The sequence below is a fragment of the Rhinoraja longicauda genome, chromosome 42 (genome assembly GCF_053455715.1).
Source record: "Rhinoraja longicauda isolate Sanriku21f chromosome 42, sRhiLon1.1, whole genome shotgun sequence".
NCBI classification, from domain to species: domain Eukaryota; kingdom Metazoa; phylum Chordata; class Chondrichthyes; order Rajiformes; family Arhynchobatidae; genus Rhinoraja; species Rhinoraja longicauda.
The window spans coordinates 9,480,536-9,506,577 of NC_135994.1; the positions used below are offsets into that span (position 1 = coordinate 9,480,536).

At 47.0% G+C, this 26,042-nt stretch overlaps 1 protein-coding gene across 3 annotated transcripts in view; it reads right to left on the bottom strand.

The window, feature by feature from the left end:
- Window positions 1-26,042, bottom strand: part of LOC144612020 (sodium channel protein type 8 subunit alpha-like) — a 255,684-nt gene that overhangs the window by 160,497 nt on the left and 69,145 nt on the right. For 2 of the 3 annotated variants that reach the window (XM_078431465.1, XM_078431466.1), the window contains exons 6-7: window positions 20,220-20,348; window positions 5,107-5,198 (exon numbers count right to left, since the gene is read on the bottom strand). In XM_078431465.1, the coding sequence (XP_078287591.1) occupies window positions 5,107-5,198; window positions 20,220-20,348 (221 nt within the window). Of the gene's footprint in view, window positions 1-5,106; window positions 5,199-5,298; window positions 5,391-20,219; window positions 20,349-26,042 lie in introns of all 3 variants that reach the window. The other variant, XM_078431467.1, reaches the window with a different exon arrangement.

Sequence of the window (26,042 nt, forward strand, 5' to 3'; positions counted from 1 at the left end):
CAAGTCGCACCAGCTTCTCGTTCTCACCCAGCAAACAGCTAACAATGGCCTGTTTCCTTTATCACCGTTACTTTTTTGCACATCGTTCATTCATTTGTTCTATATCTCTCCACATCACCGTCTATATATATCTCTCGTTTCCCTTTCCCGTGACTTTCAGTCTGAAGAAGGGTCTCGACCCGAAACGTCACCCATTCCTTCTCTCCAAAGATGCTGCCTGACCTACTGAGTTACTCCAGCTTTTTGTGTCAAACTTCGGTTTAAACCAGCGTCTGCAGTTCCTTCCTACACAATATTGGGGGAGGGTTGGGAAAAGCAATTTGGGACTGGAATAAGGAAACATTTTGCTCAATAGATGGTGGGTGTTAAATTCACTACCCCGGCAGGCCGATGGAGATTTGGTCGTTGATCCAGGCTGGCCCCTGCAACTCCGATCCAGTGCCATTGCCATGACAACGGGCCTCCATGGCCAAGTTAAGACTCACCATTTGTATCTACTTTGGACTTGAATCCTACAAAATGGCCTACAAAATGGCGCCAGACATGGCACCTCTTGTGTAACGTCTCAGTGTAATCTATGCACCTATACATGAGAGCGGCACGGTGGCGCAGCGGTAGAGTTGCTGCCTTACAGTGCGAGAGACCCAGGTTCAATCCTGACCACAGGTGCTGTGTGTACGGAGTTTGGACGTTCTCCCCGTGACCATGTGGACTTCCTACCACATCCCCAGGATGTGCCGGTTTGCAGGTTAATTGGCCCTCTGTAAATTGTGCCACGTGCATGTGGGACTAGTGTAGATGGGACATGTTGGCCGATGTGGGCAAGTTGGGCCCGTTTCCATGCTGTAAGATTCTAACCCTATGATACCCACAGTCAAAGAGCTGTACAGCATGGAGACAGGCCCTTCGGCCCACTTGTCCATGCTGACCAAATTGGCATGTTGAGCTAATCCCATTTGCCTGCATTTGGCCCATAACCTCAGAATAAAAGGACGTACCTTTAGAAAGAAGATGAGGAGGAATTTCATCAGTCAGAGGGTGGTGAATCTGTGGGATTGATTGACACAAAGGGTGTCAGGGGTTATGGGGCGAATGAAGGATTGGCCTAATCGTGCTCCTATCACTTAAGAACTTATGAATCTACCTTGCCCTCTCAACCCCATTCTCTTGCAAGATAAACTGGTGGAACATAAGAAATATTGGGAGTGAATTGGAATGGGGAGAAGGCAGGCACGGGTCACTGATTGAGAATGATCAGCCATGATCACATTGAATGGCGGTGCTGGCTCGAAGGGCCGAATGGCCTCCTCCTGCACCTATTGTCTATTGGACTCCATTGAGTGTGTCAGATGGAACTAGAACCAATCTTTGGTTGGCATGGACTCGGCGGGCCGAAAGGCCTGTTTCCTCGCTGTACCTCTAAACAAGACATGATTGTGCCTTTGGAAAGTAAGAATTTTACTAAACTGTATGCAACAAAGAAATGTCACTGTACCTAGCTACTTGTGGCAATAAACTACCATTGAACCATTGAGCTCATTCAAAACTGCGATCAGTAGATTTTCCAATGTCAATGAAGCTATCCAGAGGGGGAAGAAGTGGGAAGTAAAGCAGGAAGATCAGCCATGATCATACCAGGTCGTGGAGCGGACTCAGAGCAATTTGTCCCATTCCCAATCCTATTTCTCCTCATGTTCCTCCTTCTATTCCACAACGAGAAGATAATTAAGATGGTGACACTAAAATGTCACCATTAAGAAAAATAACCATTTCTTGCAGCAACTCTGACAACTCTTCTTTAAATATTCAAAGTTGTACATTCAAAGATTTATCTGTCCTGCTTTCTTTCTCGAAAAAAGACGTTAAAAGCGGCTAAATTAAATGCATTACGGTCTCTAAAATGTCATATTGGGATGCAGCATTTTGCTGGTTCAATTGTCAAAAATTTCAAGCAAACTTTTTCTGCATAAAGATTTCAACAGCAGTCCATGTTGTGATGTTTTCAAGTAGTACACACAAACAATTTGCTCTCGACAGAAACAAAAATACTAACATACCAGTGTGGCAGAGGTAGAATAGGACAGATCGGTGCAAAAAACCTCTCAAACATCACTTAAGGAAGCAAATGGATGACTTCAGAGAAAACACAAGCAAGTTACATTTGTAGCTCATGCATCTCTTAAACGCCAAGGCTGAATCAAGAATTATATATTAAAAAAAATAATCAACTCGCATGGAAAGGTTTCTCGATATTGCTCAAAACCAAAAGCCAAACTCAAGGCAAGCCATCTTGATAGAAAATTGAGTGTGGAATCATTAATATATTTGATATATCTGCCATGCTGTAAATTTATGAGGTTGATATGAATGGAAGCTCTTTATCCTTGGAAATCATTCATAATAATTCTAATGGTGATCAAGCAAAGTCAAAAGCCTAAGATGGGTGTTTGGGTGGGGCTATGGCTCATGAGATGGTTTATTTCTACACCAACGTAAATTCCATTGCAATTCTAAACAAGGGCATTTGAGGGTGGCGCAGCGGTAGAGTTGCTGCCTCACAGCAGCGCCGGAGACCCGGGTTCCACCCTGACTACGGGTGCTGTCTGTACGGAGTTTGCACGTTCTCCCAGTGACCTGCGTGGGTGTTCCCCGGGTGCTCCGGTTTCCTCCCACACTCCAAAGACGTGCAGGTTTGTGGGTTAATTGGCTTTGGCAAAATTGTAAATTGTCCCTAGTGTGTGTGTGTGTGTTGGACAGTGTTAGTGTGCGGGGATCGCTGGTCGGCGTGGACTCGGTGGGCCTGTTTCCACGCTGTATCTCTAAACTGAACTAAAGCAGACAAAACATCGCACCCATAGATGAAGGCATTTTAAAGTTTAATGTGTGGAATGAAAGCCATGATAACTCGAACCTCACTGTTGTGATTGGGACTTTGTTTACAGGAATATGCAGTGTAAAAGGAGACAACTGTGAACATTACCCTTATCCCACTTATTCAAAAACTTGCTGTTGAATTAACAAATGTGGAAGAAACCAAAGACCACAGGACACTGGAAAGAAGTGACAACAAAAAATATGTATGTTAGGGATTGAAAAAAAAACTGTTGCTTAGACCTTAGATTTACGAGGATGTTGCCAGGACTAGAGGGTGTGAGCTACAGGGAGAGGTTGAGCAGGCTGGGACTCTATTCCCTGGAGCGCAGGAGGATGAGGGGCAATCTTATGGAGGTGTACAAAATCATGAGAGGAATAGATCGGGTAGATGCACAGAGTCTCTTGCCCAGAGTAGGGGAATCGAGGACCAGAGGACATAGGTTCAAGGTGAAGGGGAAAAGATTTAATAGAAATCTGAGGGGTAACTTTTTCACACAGAGGGCGGTGGGTGAATGGAATGAGCTGCCAGAGGAGGTAGTTGAGGCTGGGACTATCCCAATGTTTAAGAAACAGTTAGACAGGTACATGGATAGGACAGGTTTGGAGGGATATGGACCAAACGCGGGCAGGTGGAACTAGTGTAGATGGGGCATGTTGGGCGGTGTGGGCCGAAGGAACTGTTTCCACACTGTATCACTCTGTGACTCTTTGACTGCAGTTTTCTCCCTGCTCTATGGCACAAATATGACAGTGCCCAGCCCAAATGTACATTTCTCTCCACCCCCCCCCACCACATGTAAACCTAGAGTGCAAGACTGTGTGTTCTACACGCCAGGGAGGCTATGATGCCAAAGTCAAATTCTAACATCATCGGGCAGAGTTTTGAAGGGAGGGAGACAAAGTTTAAAGGACATATGCGGGCCATCTTTTTTTTCCCTTTATAAACACAGAGGTGGGTGGGGGCCTGGAACACGCTGCCAGGGGTGGTGGTGGAGGCAGATACCATAGTGGTGTTTAAGAACTTTTAGATCGGCACGTGGATATGCAGGGAATGGAGGGATGTGGATTATGTGCAAGTAGACAAGAGTTGGTCTTGGCATCACGTTCAGCACAGACATTGTGGGCCGAAGGGCCTGTTCCGGTGCTGTACTGTTCTGTGTTCTACGTTCTGTGTTCTGTGTTCTGTGTTCTATGTTTCTATAGTGCAGGAAAAATGTTCCCAATGTTGGGGGAGTCCAGAACCAGGGGCCACAGTCTTAGAATAAAGGGGAGGCCATTTAAAACTGAGGTGAGAAGGAACTTTTTCACCCAGAGAGTTGTGAATCTGTGGAATTCTCTGCCACAGAAGGCAGTGGAGACCAAATCACTGGATGGATTTAAGAGAGTTAGATAGAGCTCTAGGGGCTAGTGGAATCAAGGGATATGGGGAGAAGGTAGGCACGGGGTACTGATTGTGGATGATCAGCCATGATCACAATGAATGGCAGTGCTGGCTCGAAGGGCCGAATGGCCTCCCCCTGCACCTATTGTCTGTGTTTCTATGTTTCTGTGTACTATCATATCATATCATATATATACAGCCGGAAACAGGCCTTTTCGGCCCACCAAGTCCGTGCCGCCCAGCGATCCCCGTACATTAACACTATCCTACACCCACTAGGGACATTTTTTTTTTACATTTACCCAGCCAATTAACCTACATACCTGTACGTCTTTGGAGTGTGGGAGGAAACTGAAGATCTCGGAGAAAACCCACGCAGGTCACGGGGAGAACGTACAAACTCCTTACAGTGCAGCACCCATAGTCAGGATCGAACCTGAGTCTCCGGCGCTGCATTCGCTGTAAAGCAGCAACTCTACCGCTGCGCTACCGTGCCGCCTATGTTCTATGTGGAAAGGTTGGGAAGTGGGTGCAGCGATTCCTTAAAATGGCAAACTTGACTGAGTTTTACCAGCCTTAGCTCAAAGTACTGAAGCCAAAAAACATGGTTCCACAAGCTTATTTTCGGATCAAGGTTAAAATCTTTGATTCTTCCCAATGGAGAAAACAAAGGTTCATGTGCATTTTCGGCGAAATCAAGCAGCGAGATACTTACTTTGAGAAAAACAACTGGTCAAAATGAGAACATTTTCACAGGTGCCACAAAGCAAGTGAGCCAATGAGTTGATCATGCAAGTGTGTCAAAAGGGACGTGGGGAAGAGACGGCCTTAGCACTGAAACTGCTGCTCACCTGGAATGACTGATATAGTTTTCAAAGCTCGGAGAACTCTGAATGTTCTCAACGCTGAGACATTCCCAAGGTCCACAAACTCAGTCACATATCTGCAATGAGGGAGGTCACACACAAACACAATAACAAGACACAAAACAACTAGAGGCACGAGGCCTGTGCAACACCTAACACCGACCATGGACTTCTTACCTGGGATTACAGAAATAGTTTTCAAAGCTCTCAATACCCTGAAAGTGCGAAGAGCTGAAACATTGCCTAGGTTTACAAATTCTGTTACATACCTGCAGAATTAAATCACAGTTATTTGCGGTTATATTTTAACCCTTTGAGTACCTTGGCAACAAATTGCACCAGTCAGAGAGCAACATTTATTTTAACAAATAACGACATTAATGTTGTTTCGTTTTTTTTTGTTTAAATCATCCCATCACAGACACACTTTGTTCCTGGTCTGGTGCATTAACTGGTCAGAGAGAAAATTCGCCGACCCATTTTATATATTTGAAACAAATTTCGAATGCAGAAATCACTTTTTATCTTCAAGTGTTTTTTTTTTTAAGAAAGCACGATCGATTCTTTTTCCACAAAGAAACGGTTTGCCGGGATTTTGAATCCACAGTTTCCTCCTCTGGGGATATCCTGACCTCACCTGTCTGTTTAATGCCACACAATTCCACCTTTGGCATCTTGCCTGCGTTCCATCATTTAACTAGCGGTGTGGACCCAGATTCGGGTCTATCATTCAGCTAACGGTGGCAACTCTTGCATACACACGGGGTATTGACAAGGATTGTATACACTGGAATTTAGAAGGATGAGAGGGGATCTTATCGAAACATATAAGATTATTAAGGGGTTGGACACGTTAGAGGCAGGAAACATGTTCCCAATGTTGGGGGAGTCCAGAACCAGGGGCCACAGTTTAAGAATAAGGGGTAGGCCATTTAGAACGGAGGTGAGGAAAAACCTTTTCAGTCAGAGAGTTGTGAATCTGTGGAATTCACTGCCTCAGAAGGCAGTGGAGGCCAAGTCTCTGAATGCATTCAAGAGAGAGCTAGATAGAGCTCTTAAGGATAGCGGAGTCAGGGGGTATGGGGAGAAGGCAGGAACGGGGTACTGATTGAGGATGATCAGCCATGATCACATTGAATGGCGGTGCTGGCTCGAAGGGCCGAATGGCCTCCTCCTGCACCTATTGTCTCTTGTCTATAACTCAGATGGATCCAGCCATCAAACGTGGCTGCATCAAACTTTTTTATGATTACAACCACCCTCAGTTTCCAAACTCAAACTGGCTCGCTGATTCTCCCCAACGCCTTTTACACACGATGGCGCAGTGTGTAGAGCCGCTGCCTCATGGCGCCAGAGACCCGGGTTCAATCCTGACCTCGGGGGCTGTCTGCATGCGTGTGTGCGGTTTGCACATTCTCCCTGTGACCCCATATCCCAAGGATGTGCAGGTTTGTAGGTTAAATAGTGTAAGAAAATAACTGCAGATGCTGGTTCAAATCGAAGGTATTTATTTCACAAAATGCTGGAGTAACTCAGCGGGTCAGGCAGCATCTCTGGAGAGAAGGAATGGGTGACGTTTCGGGTCGAGACCCTTCTTCAGACTGATGTCAGGGGGGGTGGGACAAAGGAAGGATATAGGTGGAGACAGGAAGATAGAGGGAGAACTGGGAAGGGGGAGGGGAAGAGAGGGACAGAGGAACTATCTAAAGTTGGAGAAATCAATGTTCATACCGCTGGGCTACAAGCTGCCCAAGGGAAATATGAGGTGCTGTTCCTCCAATTTGCGGTGGGACTCACTATGGCACTGGAGGAGGCCCATGACAGAAAGGTCAGTCTGGGAGTGGGAGGGAGACTTGAAGTGCTCAGTGGGGGGTTTGTAGGTTAATCTGCCCTCTGTAAATTGCCCCCTAGTGTGTCGGGAGTGGATGAGAAAGTGGGATAACACAGAACTAGTGTGTGAACGGGTGGTCAATGGTCAGCATGGATTCGGTGGGACTGTACGTCTGAACTAAACACACATGATTTAATTATTTAACAAATATTTAATGGCCACAGTCCCTTCTCAAGAAGGAAAAAATGAATCTGGGCCCTGGGAGAATTAATGTCATGTGCGGTACATGTTCTTGAATGCCTGAATGTGCCAGCCGTGGTCCATACCACATCTGTTGACCTATCGTGTCTCCAAGCTGACATGGCCATGTATCATTTTTGCTTTGAAGAGTTCAGCTGCCGAGATCGGAAGCCAAAACAGCGCAAGGCAGCAATGTTTAAAACGTCGAACAAGATGTTAGGGGAGTGTGCAGAAAGGAACTGCAGGTGCTGGTTTAAACCAAAGATGGACACAAAATGCTGGAGTAACTCAGCGGGACGGGCAGCAACTCTGAAGAGAAGGAACGGGTGACGTTTCGGGTCGAGACGCTTCTTCAGACTTGAGAGTTCCTGATAGAATGGATATATTTGTTCCAATGTCAGTACTGAAAGCTGTTCTCACCTTGATGCTAAAATAATAACGATGATAAAGGAAACAGGCCATTGTTAGCAGTTTGCTGGGTGAGAACGAGAAGCTGGTGCGACTTGGGTGGGGGAGGGATGGAGAGAGAGAGAATGCCGGGGTTTACATGAAGTTAGAGAAACTAATACTCATACCGCTGGGCTGTAAGCTGCCCAAGCAAAATATGAGATGCTGTTCCTCCCATTTGCGTTTAGCCTCACTGTGACAATGGAGGAGGCCCAGGACAGAAGGGTCTGTGTGGGAATGGGAATTAAAGTGTTTGGCAACCGGGAGATCAGGTAGGTTCAGGCGGACTGAGCGAAGGTGTTCAGTGAAACGATCGCCAAGTCTGCGTTTGGTCTCGCGGATGTATAAGAGTTCACATCTTGAACAACGGATACAGTAGAGGAGGTTGGAGGAGGTGCAGGTGAACCTCTGCCTCACCTGAAAGGACTGTCGTGGACCCTGGACAGAGTCGAGGGGGGAGGTATAGGGACAGGTGTTGCATCTTCTGCGGTTGCTGGGGAAGGTACCTGGGGAGGGGGTGGTTTGGGTGGGAAGGGATGAGTTGACCATGGGGGCTGCTGAGGGAACGGTCTCTGCGGAAGGCGGAAAGGGGTGGAGATGGGAAAACGAGGCCAGTGGTGGGATCCCGTTGGAGGTGGCGGAAATGTCGGTGGATTATATGTTGTATACGACGGGTGACGGGATAAAAAGTATCTATCTAAGATGTTGGAGGATTCATGCGTATTTACACTTGACTACCTGAAGTTCAGCCATGAAATATTTTCATTGGCATCTTACACCTATTTGCTATATAATAGTCTCCCAAATTAAGCACTGAACGTAAATACAATTGAATAGCATAAAATGCAAAACGTCAGTGGCAGTTCAGAAATTTCTACATTGTGACACTATTGTCCTGAACTTTAAGGGCGGCACGGTGGCGCAGCGGGTAGAGCTGCTGCTGCCTCACAGCGCCAGAGACCCAGGTTCAATCCTAACCTCAGGTGCTGTGTGTGTGGAGTTTGCACGTTCTCCCCGTGACCTGCGTGGGTTTCCTCCGGGTGCTCCGGTTTCCTCCCACACTCCAAAGACGTGCGGGTTTGTAGGTTAATTGGCTTCTGTAAATTGCCCCTGGTGTGCAGGGAGTGGATGCGAAAGTGGGATAACGTAAAGCTCGGGTGATCGACGGTCAGCAAGGATTCATTGGGCCGAAGGGCTCGTTTCTGTGCTGTATGCTGAAAACTAAACTAAACCAATTTTTGTCAATAGCACCTGGTAGCTGAACTTAGAATTGGAAAGCAATTGTGTTTCGTTTAGTTTGGAGACACAGCATGGAAACAGGCCGTTCAGCCCATCGAGTCCGTACCCACCCACACATTAACACCATCCTACACACACTAGGGACAATTTACATTTAAACCAAGCAATTCCCTTTTTATAACTGTTCCTGATATTATTCTGCTGAAAAAGTTTCCAATAAACTTCTTTTGGCAGCTGTTGTTGAAATTCCTCAGCTTTGAGGTCTTTATCACCAAGCTAGATGCAGGAAAAAATGTTCCCAATGTAGGGGGAGTCCAGAACCAGGGGCCATAGTCTTAGAATAAAGGGGAGGCCATTTAAAACTGATAAACTTTTTCACCCAGAGAGTTGTGAATGTGTGGAATTGTCTGCCACAGAGGGCAATGGAGGCCAATTCACTGGATGGATTTAAAAGAGAGTTAGATAGAGCTCTGGGGGCTAGCGGAATCAAGGGATATGGGGAGAAAGCAGGCACGGGTTACTGATTGTAGATGATCAGCCATGATCACAATGAATGGTGGTGCTGGCTCGAAGGGCCAAATGGCCTCCTCCTGCACCTATTTTCTATGTTTCTATGTTTATTTCTGAAAACAGCTGATGAAGCATTGGCCATATGACCAGATCACTGTGAAGCAGGGAAGTAAACAGTTGTCCAATACCATTATTTTAGAGTTTAAAAAAAGACAAAGTGCTGGAGTAACTCAGCGGGTCAGGCAGCATCTCTGGAGAACATGGATAGGTGACGTTTCACAGAGTGCTGGAGTAACTCAGCGGGTTAGGCAGAGTTACGGGGAGAACGTACAAACTCCGCCCAGACAGCACCCGTAGTCAGGATGGAACCCGGGTCTCTGGCGCTGTGAGGCAGCGACGTTACCGCTGCGCCACCGTGCCGCCCTATTCCAGCATTTTGTGTCTTTTGTTTACCCATCTACTTTCACGTGCCGCAAGTGCCCACAGTTCTTTGTGTGGGAAGGAACTGCAGATGTTGGTTTAAATCGAAGATAGACACAAAATGCTGGAGTAACTCAGGCAGCATCTCTGGAGAGAAGGAATGGGTGATGTTTCGGGTGGAGACCCTTCTTCAGACTGATGTCAGGGGAGGGGGCGGCACATAGATAAGTTAGTGTACAGATAAGGACGTGTTAGGTGTGAAAACTGGACAAAGGGAAAGGAGATCTAGGAAAATATAGAATAGATCATTGTTAGTTGGGAGAAGGTAACAACAAAGCGATAAAATGTAGTTGGAGACAGTAAGACTGGTCGGAGAACTGGGAAGGGGAGGGAACGAGAGTACTTTGTGGAGTTAGTAAGACCATCTCACTTCAGACCACTTCAGACCAATTATTGATGGCCATTTCAGGGAAGTGTACAAAGTGCTTTTCATGAGCCCTGATGGGGATTGAACTTGAAGTTAAGTTTCTTCTGTCTGAAGCTCTATTGAACGCACTGCTGGTGGCCACAAGGGCATCAAGGTGAAAATGGCTTTCAGTACTGGCGATGGTACAGATATATCCGTTCCATCAGGAACTCTCAAGTCTGAAGAAGGGTCTCGACCCGAAACGTCACCATTCCTTCTCTCCTGAGATGCTGCCTGACACGCTGAGTTACTCCAGCGTTTTGTGCTAGCTTCGATTTGTGCCAGCATCTGCAGTTATGTTCCTACACAAGAGGAGTGCGATGGCTGATGGGGTGGAAGGCGAGCTCGAGGGGGACTCTGTCCCTGCTGTGACAAGGGGGGAGGGGGGAGCAAGGGCGGAACTGCGGGGTACCGAGGAGGCACGAGTGAGGGCCTCATCTATGATGGGGGAGGGGAAGAATGATGTCACAGAAACATAGAAACATAGACAATAGGTGCAGGAGGAGGCCATTTGGCCCTTCGAGCCAGCACCGCCATTCATTGTGATCACGGCTGATCATCCGCAATCAATAACCCGTGCCTGCCTTCTCCCCATATCCCTTGATTCCACTAGCCCCTAGAGCTCTATCTAACTCTCTCTTAAATCCATCCAGTGAATTGGCCTCCACTGCCCTCTGTGGCAGAGAATTCCACAAATTCACAACTCTCTGGGTGAAAAAGTTCCTTCTCACCTCCGTTTTAAATGGCCTCCCCTTTATTCTAAGACTGTGGCCCCTGGTTCTGGACTCCCCCAACATTGGGAACATTTTTCCTGCATCTAGCTTGTCCAGTCCTTTTATAATTTTATATGTCTCTATCAGATCCCCTCTCATCCTTCTAAACTCCAGTGAATACAAGCCTAGTCTTTTCAATCTTTCCTCGTACGACAGTCCCGCCATCCCGGGTCTTGGTGTGGAGCATCTCATCCTGGGCGCAGGTGCGGCGTAGACGGAGGAGTTGGGAGTAGGGGAGAGAGTCTTTGCAGGAAGCAGTGTGGGAAGGAATCACGTGAGTTCACCAATTAACGCTCAATATATTCCTGGACTCCAACCACTTTTGATAATGTCCCCTCACCCTCCTGTTCCTGAGTTTTACAGGGGCAGTGAATAGTTTTCAACGTTTGTAAAACCTACATTTCAATAACCTTCGTATTGTTTCTTTTCATCTTAAGAAGTCATTGTGAACGGATGTTACACAAAATTGCTTTGCAAAATTCATCAGCTAAACTAGAAATTGCTGAAGTTTAGGGCAAGGTCACGTTGGGTCTCAATAACCTCCACAATGAAGAGGTTAAATGCTTTAAATACATAATAGATGCATGATGGGATACAGGACTATCTTTTGTAGCTTCGTAATTCTTCTTTAGCAGGCTTTGTCTGTGGGGAAGTGCTAGACAAACCCAGACTGCTGGGCTTGGGATACTGTATATTGGAACCAGGACTAATGCCTTTGGAAAACTGTCCTTCCTGTTCTTCCTTTGATGTACCTGGCTATGTAGGAGAGACAATCTCAGAGTTGCCGGGAAGGTGCTAACGAACTACAGCATTTTGGGACCATGACTAATGCCTCAAGGAAGGTGTCTTTTTGATCTTTACAGTATAAAACATCCGGTCCAGTCTTTGTTCTGGGGAGTGGTGGCTCGGGACAGTCAAGTGCTGTTTGGATACTTGATTGATGTACATCGCGACCCTCCAGCTGGCTGATCAACCAGTAAAGCTTGTGTTGGTTCACCTAACCCATTGTGTGTTGTCTGTTTTAAGTAGAAGCGAACTTCAACAACGTGAGGTTTTGGGCTCAGTCACAGCTCCACAGCAATTAGTTCTCTAACAAAAGACCAACAGTTGTCTGGAGTCTTCAGTGAAGAGGGCGTCACGGTGGCGCAGCGGTGAGTCGCTGCCTCACCGGGTTCCATCCTGACCTTGTTCACAGTGTCTACACGGAGTTAGTACGTTCTCCCCGTGACCGCGAGGGTTTTCTCCGGGTGCTCCGGTTCTCCCCCCCCCCCCCCCCATATCCCCAAGATGTGTGGGTTTGTCAGTTAATTGCTTCTGTAAATCGCCCCCCAGTGTGTCGGTGAGCGGTGGAATCTGGGGGCTGGGGATTGATGAGACGGAGAAAATAATGTTGGGGTGGTGGATTCGATTAGCGGCACGGTGGCGCAGCGGTGGAGTTGCCGCCTTACAGCGCTTGCAGCGCCGGAGACCCGGGTTCCATCCCGACCGCGGGCGCCGTCTGTACGGAGTTTGTACGTTCTCCCCGTGACCTGCGTGGGTTTTCTCCCGGATCTTCAGTTTCCTCCCACACTCCAAAGACGTGCAGGTTTGTAGGTTAATTGGCTTGGTATAATGTCAAAATTGTCCCTAGTGTGTGTGGTATAGTGTTAATGTGCAGGGATCGCTGGTTGGTGCGGACTCGGTGGGCCGAAGGGCCTGTTTCCGAGCTGTGTCTCTAACCTAAACTAGTGTGAATTGGTGGTCGGTGGTCAGCATGGAGTCGGTAGGCCGAAGGGCATGTTTCTGTGCTGTATCTGTACGAAAGAGGGAAGAAGATAAATTGCAAGGGCCACGGAACAGTCTTAGGGTTCTCTGTGCAAAGCCGCACTGGAACTAACAACACTATCTGTGTTCCTTATAGATGCAGTAGAGAGTTCTTGTCATTCTCCACCCGTTACACAGCAGGTCCAATGAATATTGGCAACCCCTTATGGGTCATGTCACAATACAGGGAACACATTTCTTTTGCTTCCAGAGGGATTTTTTTTTTTAGTTTAGTTCAGAGATACAGCGTGGAAACAGGCCCTTCGGCCCACCGGGTCTGCACCGACCAGCGATCCCCGCACACTAACACTGTCCAACACACACCAGGGACAATTTACATATATACCAAGCCAATTAACCGACAAACCTGCACGTCTTTGGAGTGTGGGAGGAAACCGAAGATCCGAAAGAGAAAACCCACGCAGGTCACGGGGAGAACGTGCAAACTACGTGCAGACAGCACCCGTGGTCGGGATGGAACCCGGGTCTCTGGCGCTGCAAGTGCTGTAAGGCAGCAACTCTACCGCTGAGCCACCGTGGCCAGCTTGCTCCATCTTGCTCCTGGATGAATGGATACTCACAGCAAGGGGGCTGGGGAGGAAGGGGGTAGACGACCAGTGAGACTTGGAGGGAACAAGAGAGTGGATGGGATGCTGGAATATCTCCAGGACTATAGGCCAAGTACCCCTCGCAGAACGTGGACGTGGACGGGGGGGGGGTTAATCTGGGGAGGCTGCCCAAACCCTCTCCGGCCGTTGCCGTGGGTCGAAGGAAATGCAGATGAAATCTCGGAGATGCAGGTGACTGCAGATGCTGGAACCTTGAGCAGAACACAAAGCACTGGAGGAACGGAATCGGGTCAGTCAGCATCCGTGGAGGAAGTGGACAGGCGGCGTTTCAGGTCGGGACCCTTCTTCAGTTCGACAACATTTCGGGTCGGGACCCTTCTTCAGACTGGCGGCATTTCGAGTGGGGAAACTTTGTCGCGGAGTTTGGGCAAACTCCAGCAAGATGTGGCAGAGAGAATAAGCAACGGCAATCTCAGAAAGCCGAGTGTAAACCTCGATCCTACACCGCAATACGATCAGCCATGATCATACTGAATGGCAGTGCTGGCTAGAAAGGGCCGAATGGCCTCCCCCTGCACCTATTGTCTATGTTTCTATGCATGGGCAAAGCAGGCAAAGATGGCCATTTGCAATCTCAAGAGATTACCGCAAGGACAAAATGTGCTTTTTGAGCATTACCCTGTTGTCAGACCAGCAAGGTTGAAATGCAAAGAAGGATGAATACGGTGGCGCAGCGGTAGAGTTGCTGCCTCTCGGCGCCAGAGACCCGGGTTCCATCCCGACTACGGGTGCTGTCTGTACGGAGTTTGCACGTTCTCCCCGTGATCTGCATGGGTTTTCTCCGGGTGCTCCGGTTTCCTCCCACGCTCCAAAGACGTGCAGGTTTGTCGGTTAATTGGCTTGGTGTAAGTGTAAATTGTCCCTGGTGTGTGTAGGATAATGTTGGTGTGCGGGGATCGCTGGTTGGCCCGGACTCGGTGGGCCGAAGGGGCCTGTTTCCGTGCTGTACCTCTAAACTAAACTAAAAACAAACGAGATGACAAATTTCCTAGCGTGTTATAATTTAAATTTCTGGCCAAGCTTATTCCATATTTAATCAATACAGACAATCTCCCAGTGTGCTGTATCACTTGACATCTAAAGAAAGACCTCTAAATATTCTAAATGCGCTGCCACCAACCATCTATCTAGTCCAATTGCTATAATTCATGAACAATACATTCAAGCCTATAAGTAGGGGTGAGATTCCCTGGTTAATTACAACAAAATCAGACACAGCAGCATAGTCTTACTAGAAATAGTATTTAGAGGAAAGCTTTTCTTCCATTTTCTTGCTGACTCATTGGTTGCGAACTGCCGCAACGTATCTTTGTAAAGACAGTGCACGTTAGTAAAATGTTTGTTGGTTTCTGCCCATCACAAACTCTCAACAGAAATGCAACAGTCCACCAAATAATCGTTTGGTACAGACTGGTCCCTGGGTCAAGTCAATGCCACATTTACAATTTTACCCAGCTGCCTCAGCTCCAAAGACATTGGGGATTCAACACTAGACAGACCAGCGTCAAGAGATAACGTTGCCAGGTTTAATTATTTTGTTTCCTTACGAGCTATGTGCTCGACTAACGCTCCAGGGAATGTTCCCTTTGCCCTGCTCCATTCTTCCTGCGACAATGCTGAATTATAAAAGGACTGGACAAGCTCGATGCAGGAAAAATGTTCCCAATGTTGGGCGAGTCCAGAACCAGGGGCCACAGTCTTAGAATAAAGGGGAGGCCATTTAAAACTGAGGTGAGAAGGAACTTTATCACCCAGAGAGTTGTGAATTTGTGGAATTCTCTGCCTCAGAGGGCAGTGGAGGCCAAATCACTGGATGGATTTAAAAGAGAGTTAGATAGAGCTCTAGGGGCTAGGGGAATCAAGGGATATGGGGAGAAGGCAGGCACAGGTTACTGATTGTGGATGATCAGCCATGATCACAATGAATGGCGGTGCTGGCTCGAAGGGCCGAATGGCCTCCTCCTGCACCTATTTTCTATGTTTCTATGAGAACTAGATTCCATCCCGACCACGGGCGCTGTCTGTACAGAGTTTGCACGTTCTCCCCGTGACCTGCGTAGGTTTTCTCCGGGTGCTCCGGTTTCCTCCCACACTCCAAAGACGTGCAGGTTTGCAGGTTAACTGGCTTGGTATAAATGTAAATTGTCCCTAGTGTGTATGGGATAGTGTTAGTGTGCGGGGATGGCAGGTCGATGCGGACCCGGTGGACCGAAGGGCCTGTTTCCGTGCTGTACCTCTAAACTGAACATACATGTTTGTAGGTTAATCGGCTTTGGTAAAAATTATTTTTGCGCTGTATCTCTGAACTAAACTAAACTTGACCCACCCCGGTCATTCCTTCTTCTCCCCGCTCCCGTCCGGCAGAAGGTACAGAAGCTTGAAAGCGCGCACCACCAGACTCAGGAACAGCTTCTTCCCCTCTGTGATCAGGCCCTTCCATAAGCTCGGGTACTGTCCGATTCACCTCTACCCCATTGCGGACATTGGACTTTGTCTGTGGAACTGGTGCGCTACACTGCTGAGAACTATATTCTGCACTAACTAATGTACTTGAGTTTGACTTGATTATATTCATGCATAGTGTATTCTATCTGCTTGGATCGCATGCAAAACAAAGCTTTTCACTGTACCTCAGCACACGAGGACAATGATAAACCCAAAACCTTTCAGCTTACAAGGATCTCCATCCCCATCTCCCCAACCTAAAGGATCAGTGATCTTAGCAAGGACAACATTGACCCATTAAACTGCCCGTCTGCAGGTGAAGGACACACCTGGCCCCTGATGCCCTGATCCAGCCCCAGCCCTTGCCAGCCAGTGACGTCTGCTCAGTTTGGGCAGGGGACTGGCAAGGGTGAAGAGTTTAGAAATCAGGACTACACTGCCTAACGCGGGCAGGTGGGACTAGGGTAGCTGGGACGTGTTGGCCGGGGTGGGCAAGTTGGGCCGGAGGGCCTGTTTCCACGCTGTATCACTCTGTGACTCTCTCTGCCACTCTCTCTGCCACTCTCTCTGCCACTGTGACTCTCTCTACCACTCTCTCTGCCGCTGTGACTCTCTCTACCACTCTCTCTGCCACTGTGACTCTCTCTACCACTCTCTCTGCCACTGTGACTCTCTCTACCACTCTCTCTGCCACTGTGACTCTCTCTGCCACTCTCTCTGCCACTGTGACTCTCTCTGCCACTGTGACTCTCTGCCACTGTGACTCTCTGCCACTGCCACTCTCTCTGCCACTGTGACTCTCTCTGCCACTCTCTCTGCCACTGTGACTCTCTCTGCCACTGTGACTCTCTCTGCCACTGTGACTCTCTGCCACTGTGACTCTCTGCCACTGTGACTCTCTGCCACTGCCACTCTCTCTGCCACTGTGACTCTCTCTGCCACTCTCTCTGCCACTCTCTCTACCACTGCCACTCTCTCTGCCACTGTGACTCTCTCTACCACTGCCACTCTCTCTGCCACTGTGACTCTCTCTACCACTCTCTCTGCCACTCTGCCACTGTGACTCTCTCTGCCACTCTCTCTGCCACTGTGACTCTCTCTACCACTGCCACTCTCTCTGCCACTGTGACTCTCTCTGCCACTCTCTGCCACTGACTTTCTCTGCCACTCTCTCTACCACTGCCACTCTCTCTGCCACTGTGACTCTCTCTACCACTCTCTCTGCCACTCTCTCTGCCACTCTCTCTGCCACTGTGACTCTCTCTGCCACTCTCTGCCAATGTGACTCTCTCTGCCACTCTTTCTGCCACTGCCACTCTCTCTGCCACTCTCTACCACTGCCACTCTCTCTGCCACTGTGACTCTCTCTGACATTTTCACATCATTAATTTGAACTGAAACTGCCTGCAGTGACACATATGTCTCAAGTGACTTGTGAAATCAAATACCTCATTCTTCCCTTTGACTTTGAATTTAGGGTAATTTAGTGTATTTATCCTTTTCTTTGCCATAATAAAAACCCTATCCAATAGGAAGTATTAAAACAGGCCTTTAAATCACTTGGCAAACAGCACTGCGATTCCCAAACTCAGTTGAAGTTCTGCCCAGCATTGCTAAACTCTGTGGAATCTGTTTTGTCTTCATCTATATTCAGTTTTAGCTCAACTCAATTTCTGCATTCATGGTGATTTTCTTGCAAACTGGACCTGCTTAGAAGGATGAGGGGGGACCTCATTGAAACGTACCGAATAGTGAGCGGCCTGGATAGAGTGGATGTGGAGAGGATGTTTCCACTAGTGGGAGAGTCTAGGACCAGAGGGCACAGCCTCAGAATTAAAGGACGTTCCTTTAGGAAGGAGATGAGGAGGAATTTCTTTAGTTAGAGGGTGGTGAATCTGTGGAATTCTTTGCCATAGACGGCTGTGGAGGCCAAGTCAGTGAATATTTCTAAGGCAGAGATAGATTCTTGATTAGTACGGGTGTCAGGGGTTATGGGGAGAAGGCAGGAGAATGGGGTTAGGAGGGAGAGATAGATCAGCCATGATTGAATGGCGGAGTGGACTTGATGGGCCGAATGGCCTAATTCTGCTCCTGTGACTTACGGACGAACGAATTGCTTGCAATGGCAAGTTTCTATTTGCACAAGTGTGTTTGTGATTCATAACTGCCTCTCTCTCGTTTTAAGCCCCTTTGGAGAGGTGCTTGTGTGCAATAAAGCCCACAGGAAAAGGAAGGCACATGTTGTCACACCAGGTATTGACAGGCGATCGGTTAATCAAGGGTTAATCACTTGGAAGTCCTGCGTTGAAGCGATGAAGTGAAAACCAGGACAGGCTCAATGCAGCAACTTGTGACCAATGCAAAATAGATGCTGTTACTTAAGCTTCCTGCATCCATTCCACACAAGTTATGATCAAAATTATTTTCCCCTTCACAAAGCAAAGAATCATTCTTGTGGACAAAGAATAAGTTCATAATCCTGCATGGTGCAATACTCCAGATCAGCACTCAAAGGGTTAACAAATGTGATTATTCTTTTTGCTAAGAACACTGCTTGCATTATTCTCCACAACATCAGATGTTCGGATAAGACATGTTAATATTTCATTTTCGATTCAAAAGGTGTTGAGCAACTTGAATTATTGGAGGTAGACACAAAAAGATGGAGTAACTCAGCGGGTCAGGCAGCATCTCGGGAGGGAAGGGATGGGCGACGTTTCGGGTCAAGACCCTTCTTCAGACTGAAAAAGCGGTCCCGCCCCCTCCCCTGACATCAGTCTGAAGAAGGATCTCGACCCGAAACGTCACCCATTCCTTCTCTCCAGAGATGCTGCCTGACCCACTGAGTTACTCCAGCTTTTTGGGTCTACCTTCGATTTAAACCAGCACCTGCAGTTCTTTCCTACACATTAATTATTGGAGATACAGACTGATGAATTTTCTGCACCAGATATTCTCAAGAGAATTGAACCGTGTTATCAAAAAGGCCACAGATTCCAACCAGCACCTGCAGTCTCTTCCGCCTCCACAGTTATCAATGGATGAGTGGCCAAAAAAATGAATGCTATATCAGCAATGAAGCACAGTCCAGATCAGCAATAACAATTATACTCAAAAAGGAAGACACATAAAGCTGGAGTAACTCAGCGGGTCAGGCAACATCTTTGGAGAAAAGGAATAGGTGATGTTTTGGGTCGAGAACCTCCCTCAGACTGAGAGTCGGGGAGAGGGAAACGACATAGAAGGCACATGGAACAAATGAATGAAAGATATGCAAAGGTGATCAAGGAAAGGTGGAGCCCACAATGGTCCATTGTTGGCTGTGGGGTGGGTGATAACCAAAGATACTAGAGGAACAAGATGGACCACTCCGTTGAAATCGCCTATACTGAAGTGTGGTACGCAAAGGAGCGGAACGTCCGCCATTTTAGTAAGCAAAAATGCCTCTCGCAGTGTAATCAGTGTTTTGGGGGAACAGTATGTGTGGCGATACCATTAAAATGCAGAAAATATCTCATCTATCAATTCACAGATTGTTGTTATTTTTCTTTTAAAATGTTTCTGCAAGTTTCTGCCGACTAAAATGGCGCCGTGACGTACTACGGTTTTTCGGGTCGAGTGGTCTATCTTGCTCCTCTAGTATCTTTGGTGATAACGAGTTGTGCAGACAGTGAAACTCAACAGGACGACAGTGAAACTAGTACGATGACTGGGGGGGGGGGGGGGGGGGGGGGGGAGTAGAAAAATCAATGTTCATTTGGCTGGGTAAATCATATTCAGATTGATGAGCAATATCATCACCTGTATCACCATAACTGTGCAGGTTGAAAAACAGATCAGATTGCTCGACACCTTTCACTATTTGCGTTAGTTATTATAATCTTTACATCTTCATGAGCACCTCTAGGCTTTTCCAAGTCCAGTTTAGTTCAACAGAAATCCTGTCAGGCAAAGTTAGATCCATACAACAGAACTAACGTCAATACTAGCATTAGTCAGGCATGGCATCTTCAAGGATCATAACTGCGAATCTCGGCAAACTTTAATAATGAGCATCCCATCATTATTTGCAGCCCTCAAATTTGGAGGGGTGGGAAAGTTACCGTATTGTAAATTAAGGCTGATGAACATTGTATACTAATTAAAAATCAAAATGCATGTGTTAAAACTTATGTAAGATGACGACTTAGAATAGTTGCATGCAGGGCAAAACATCAAATTAGTTACACATTTGAGCCGTTAAGATTACAATATTTTCTAAACCTCCAATAACCAACTGATTAAAAATTACTTACGCCATCATTATTACACTGAAATCCAACCAATTCCATGGATCTCGAAGAAAGGTAAAGCTATCTATGCAGAATCCCCTGGCAATCATTTTCACAAGAGATTCAAATGTGTAAATGCCGGTAAATGTGTATCTGTGGAGGAGAAAACATTCCAAGATAAATTCAGAGGAGACGGTGGCATGTTCAACCAACCGCCCAAAGGATCAACAGAGACAGATTTGTATTCCAGATAGTGTCAGCAAACCGAAGAAAACAACCTTACGCAAAATCAATAACCCGAGACATTTATTTTCTAGACACTGACCCGCAAATGATATTTTCTCATTACTTTTACAACGATCTCAAATTGTCAACATTACAAAATTCAGTGATAACAATCGAATAGTGAGTGGCCTGGATAGAGAGGATGTGGAGAGGATGTTTCCACTAGTGGGAGAGTCTAGGACCAGAGGGCACAGCCTCAGAATTAAAGGTCGTACCTTTAGGAAGGAGATGGGGAGGAATTTGTTTAGTCAGAGGGTGGTGAATCTGTGGGATTCATTGACACAGACGGCTGTGGAGGCAAAGTCAATGGATATTTTTAAAGCAGAGATTGATTCTTGATTTGCAAGGGTTTCAAAGGTTATGGGGAGAAGGCAGGCGAATGGGGTTGAGAGAGATAGATCAGCCATGATCAAATGGCGGAGGAGACTCGATGGGCTGAATGGCCTAATTCTGCTCCTATATGTCTAATGAATGAATGAAGCAAGGCAGATGCTGTGTAGCCATCTTGACACCAATTTTAAACTTAAAGATGCCATTAAAATACTTTTAAAGTCTGCAACAGAGATATTCAAAAGACAATGCACTTTAATTTTAAAACACCTGAATATTGCTATAATTTAAGTCTTTTGGCGAAGGGGTGAAATTGATATTATTTTCATTTCTAAATCACTGAAGGAATTAATGACAATTCCAACATTATCTACTTGCCACCGAAGCTCATCATCTTTACTGGCAGTAACTGCTCTGAACTGTTATCACCGGAAAAAGACGGCATCTCATGTAGCCTTGCTTCCATGGAGAAGTATTTTTGCACTCATTTCTTTTAGACTTGAGATACAGCGCAGAAACAGGCCCTTCGGCCCACCGAGTCCGCGCCCACTGTTGGCCATAAAGGCATGTTGGCCTTCATGACAAGAGGAGTTGAGTATAGGAGCAAAGAGGTCCTTCTGCAGTTGTACAGGGCCCTAGTGAGACCGCACCTGGAGTACTGCGTGCAGTTTTGGTCTCCAAATTTGAGGAAGGATATTCTTGCTATTGAGGGCGTGTAGCGTAGGTTTACCAGGTTAATTCCCGGAATGGCGGGACTATCATATGTTGAAAGACTGGAGCGAATAGGCTTGTATACGCTGGAATTTAGAAGGATGAGAAGGGATCTTATTGAAACATATAAGATTATTAAGGGGTTGGACACGCTAGAGGCAGAAAACATGTTCCCAATGTTGGGGGAGTCCAGAACCAGGGGCCACAGTTTAAGATTAAGGGGTAGGCCATTTAGAACGGAGATGAGGAAATACTTTTTCACTCAGAGAGTTGTAAATCTGTGGAATTCTCTGCCTCAGAAGGCAGTGGAGGCCAATTCTCTGAATGCTTTTAAGAGAGAGTTAGATAGAGCTCTTAATGATAGCGGAGTCAGGGGGTATGGGGAGAAGGCAGGAACGGGGTGCTGATTGTGGATGATCAGCCATGATCACAATGAATGGCGGTGCTGGCTCGAAGGGCCGAATGGCCTCCTCCTGCACCTATTGTCTATTGACCAGCGATCACTAGCACTATCCCACACACACCGGGGACAATTTTACAATTCTTGCCAAAGTCAATTAACCTACAAACCTGCACGTCTTTGGAATGTGGGAGGAAACCGGAGCACCCGGAGAAAACCCCAAGCCAATGACAGGGAGAACGTGCAAACTCCGTACAGACAGCACCCATAGTCTGCAACTCCGCTGCTGCCCCACCGTGCCACCCTTTTATTAACTGACAGGTTGAAGGGACAACTCCCAACAGGACCGGCACGGTGGCGCAGCGGTAGAGCTGCTGCCTCACAGCGCCAGAGACCCGGGTTCCATCCTGACTACGGGTGCTGTCTGTACGGAGTTTGCACGTTCTCCCCGTGACCTGCGTGGGTTTTCCCCAGTTTCCGGTTTCCTCCCACACTCCAAAGCCGTGTGGGTTTTGTAGGTTAAATGGCCGTCTCCAAATTACCCCGAGAATGTGGGAGTGGATGAGAAAGTAGGATAGTGGAGTACTAGTGTGAACGGGGGATCGCTGGTCGGCGCGGACTTGTAGGTTAATTGCTCCTGGTGTGTAGGATGCAAAATTGGATACCATAAACCTAGTCTGCAGGTGGTCGCTGGTCATAGAGTCCTAGAGTGATACAGTGTGGAAACAGGCCCTTCAGCCCAACTCGCCCACACTGGCCAACAATGTCCCAGCTACACTAGTCCCACCTGCCTGCATTTGGTCCATATCCCTCCAAACCTGTCCTATCCATGTACCTGTCCAACTGTTTCTTAAACGTTGGGATAGTCCCAGCCTCAACTACCTCCTCCGGCAGCTCGTTCCATACACCCACCACCCTCTGTGTGAAAAAGTTACCCCTCAGATTCCTATTAAATCTTTTCCCCTTCACCTTGAACCTATGTCCTCGATTCCCCTACTCCAGGAAAGAGACTCTGTGCATCTACCCAATCTATTCCTCTCATGATTTTGTTCACCTCTATAAGATCACCCCTCATCCTCCTGTTCTCCAAGGAATAGAGACCCAGCCTACTCAACCTCTCCCTGTAGCTCACACCCTCTAGTCCTCGCAACATCCTCGTAAATCTTTTCTGAACCCTTTCAAGCTTGACAATATCTTTCCTATAACATGGTGCCCAGAACTGAACACAATATTCTAAATGCGGCCTCACCAACGTCTTATACAACTGCAACATGACCTCCCAACTTCTGCACTCTATAGTCGGTGCAGACTCGGTGGGCCGAAGGGCCTGTTTCCCCCCTGTATCTCTAAAACTAAAAACTAAAAACAATCCACACAATGAAAGGACAACCTCGCCTCTAACGTTATGGCATATGATGGATCATTTGAAGACCAAAGAACTTACAACCAAATCTTGGCATGGGTGGCAAAGGCAGTCACTCGCGCTGCTCTGATTGTACCCTTGGCACAAAAGGTGACTCACGTTAAGTGGCCGAGACTCCTGCAGAATGCCACCTTGGTCGAGCAGGCACTTGGAAAGTGCCATTTGATCACACTCGTACTAAGGGCGGCACACTGTGGGGCAGCGTGTAGAGCTGCTTTCTCACAGCGCCACAGATCCGGGTTCAATGCTGACCTCGGGTGCTGTCTGTCTGTGTGTGTGGAGTTTGCACGTTCTCCCTGTGAGTTTCTCCGTGAGGGTTTTATCCGGGTGCTCCGGTTTCCTCCCACATCCCAAAGACGTGCGGGTTTGTAGGTTAATCGGCCCCTAGTGTGTGGGGAGTGGATGAGAAAGTGGGATAACACAGAACTAGTGTGAACGGGTAATCGCTGGTCCGTGTGGTCTTGGTGGGCCGAAGGGCCTGTTTCCACACCGTATTGCTAAACTAAACTGCTGAAAACCCACTGACTGACTGAAATCAACTAACTCGCACAAAATAGATCAAAGCCCAATACATTCCTTGACAACACATTTCAGTTCGTTGTCACTGACGGTTTGGAGAAGCTGTGTCCATAGTGAAAATGAACACAAATGTTCAGTTCTAATAGTTTTAAATAAACTTAAGCACAAAAAGGGGAAAAGCACCAGGGGGTTTTGCCGCATGAAACATATTTTTGGGTAACGAGGCCAAAATAACTTATTTCTATACTATCTATCAGAGTCCAGGTGGCACAGCGGTAGAGTTGCTACCAAAGACCCGGGTTCCATCCTGACCACGGGCGCTGTCTGTACGGAGTTTGTACGTTCTCCCCGTGACCTGCGTGGGTTTTCTCCAGGTGCTCCTGTTTCCCCCCCACACTCCAAAGACGTACAGGTTTGTGGGTTAATTGGGTCCGGTAAAAAAGTTGGAAATTGTCCCTAGTGTGTGTAGGATAGTGTTAATGTGCGGGGATCGCTGGTCGGCGCGGACTCGGTGGGCCGAAGGGCCTGTTTTCTGCGCTGTATCTCTAAACTAAACCTAATCCATCCATATCCCTACAAATGATAAAAACCGCATCACTCTGATTTCTAAGAAATCAGAAGTCTCTATTCACGACATTGCACAAGTTACTATATCCAACCACGAGAAATGGTTACACTCGATACTTTAGAAAACCCAGTTCAATAGTAATGCTTCAATCCAGTTCATGGAATTCTATTAAGATTAATAACTTGCTCACACACAAAATCAAACGTCGAAGCTGAAAGTGCTTCATGTATTTTTCAAGATGGATGCAGGTGGGGTTGCCCCACCTTATTTCATGCCGTTAATTCAATTTCCTCACTACCAGATATTTCTTCATGTTTTGCAGCACTTAATTTCAGCCTCCACTGCAGATTATAGAGTTTAATTTATTGTCACGTGTACCGAGGTACAGTGAAAAGCTTTTGTTCCGTGCTATCGCGATGTTGGGGGAGTCCAGAACCAGGGGTCACAGTTTAAGAATAAGGGGTCGGCCATTTAGGACTGAGATGAGGAAAATCATTTCCACCCAGAGAGTTGTGAATATGTGGAATTCTCTACCACAGAAGGCAGTGGAGGCCAATTCACTGGATGTTTTCGAGAGAGTTAGATTTAGCTCTTAGGGCTAACTGAATCAAGGGATATGGGGAGAAAGCAGGAACGGGGTACTGATTTTGGATGATCAGCCATGGTCATATTGAATAGCGGTGCTGGCGTGAAGGGCCGAATGGCCTCCTCCTGCACCTATTTTCTATGCTTCTATCCAGTCAGCGGAAAGACAATACATGATTACAATCCACAGTGTACAGATCTGCTGACGGAGTAGAGATTTAAAGGAGTGGGGCGGTTGTAATGCGTGATTGCAGATCCACTTCTGTGACTAGCACAGAGTCATCTTGGATTATTGAACCTTTACAGATAATTATTACAACTGAAATAATCAAACAGGATTAACATTGTGCATTCTTTTTAATGCAATGCAGAACCTGAAGATGTTTTATAAACTCTGTTGTGATGCAACATTATCTTCACGCTGCCTCGGCAAGGCCAGCAGCATAATCAAGGACCAGTCTCACCCCGGCCACTCCAATCTTCTCCCCTCTCCCATCGGGCAAGAGGTACAGAAGTGTGAAAACGCACACCTCCAGATTCAGGGACAGTTTCTTCCCAGCTGTTATTGGACAACTGAACCATCCTACCACAACCAGAGAGCAGTGCTGAACTACTATCTACCTCATTGGTGACCCTCGGACTATCCTTGACTGGACTTTGCTGGCTTTACCTTGCACTAAACGTTATTCCCCTATCGTCATCCATACACTGTAAATGGATCGATTGTAATCATGTATTGTCTTTCTGCTGACTGGTTAGCACGCAACAAAGGCTTTTCACTGTACCTCAGTACACGTGACAATAAACTAAACTGAACTATATGTTCTTACGTGGAAAATAGAATCAATTCACTCCTAATGCCCTTTGGCATCAAATTTACAAAACTATTTATATTTTCTACATTCAATAAACAGTCCAACTGCATAAGTCTGTGGTCAATGCGACGTAGAGTGGATGTGGAGAGGATGTTTCCACTAGTGGGAGAGTCTAGGACCAGAGGGCACAGCCTCAGAATTAAAGGACGTT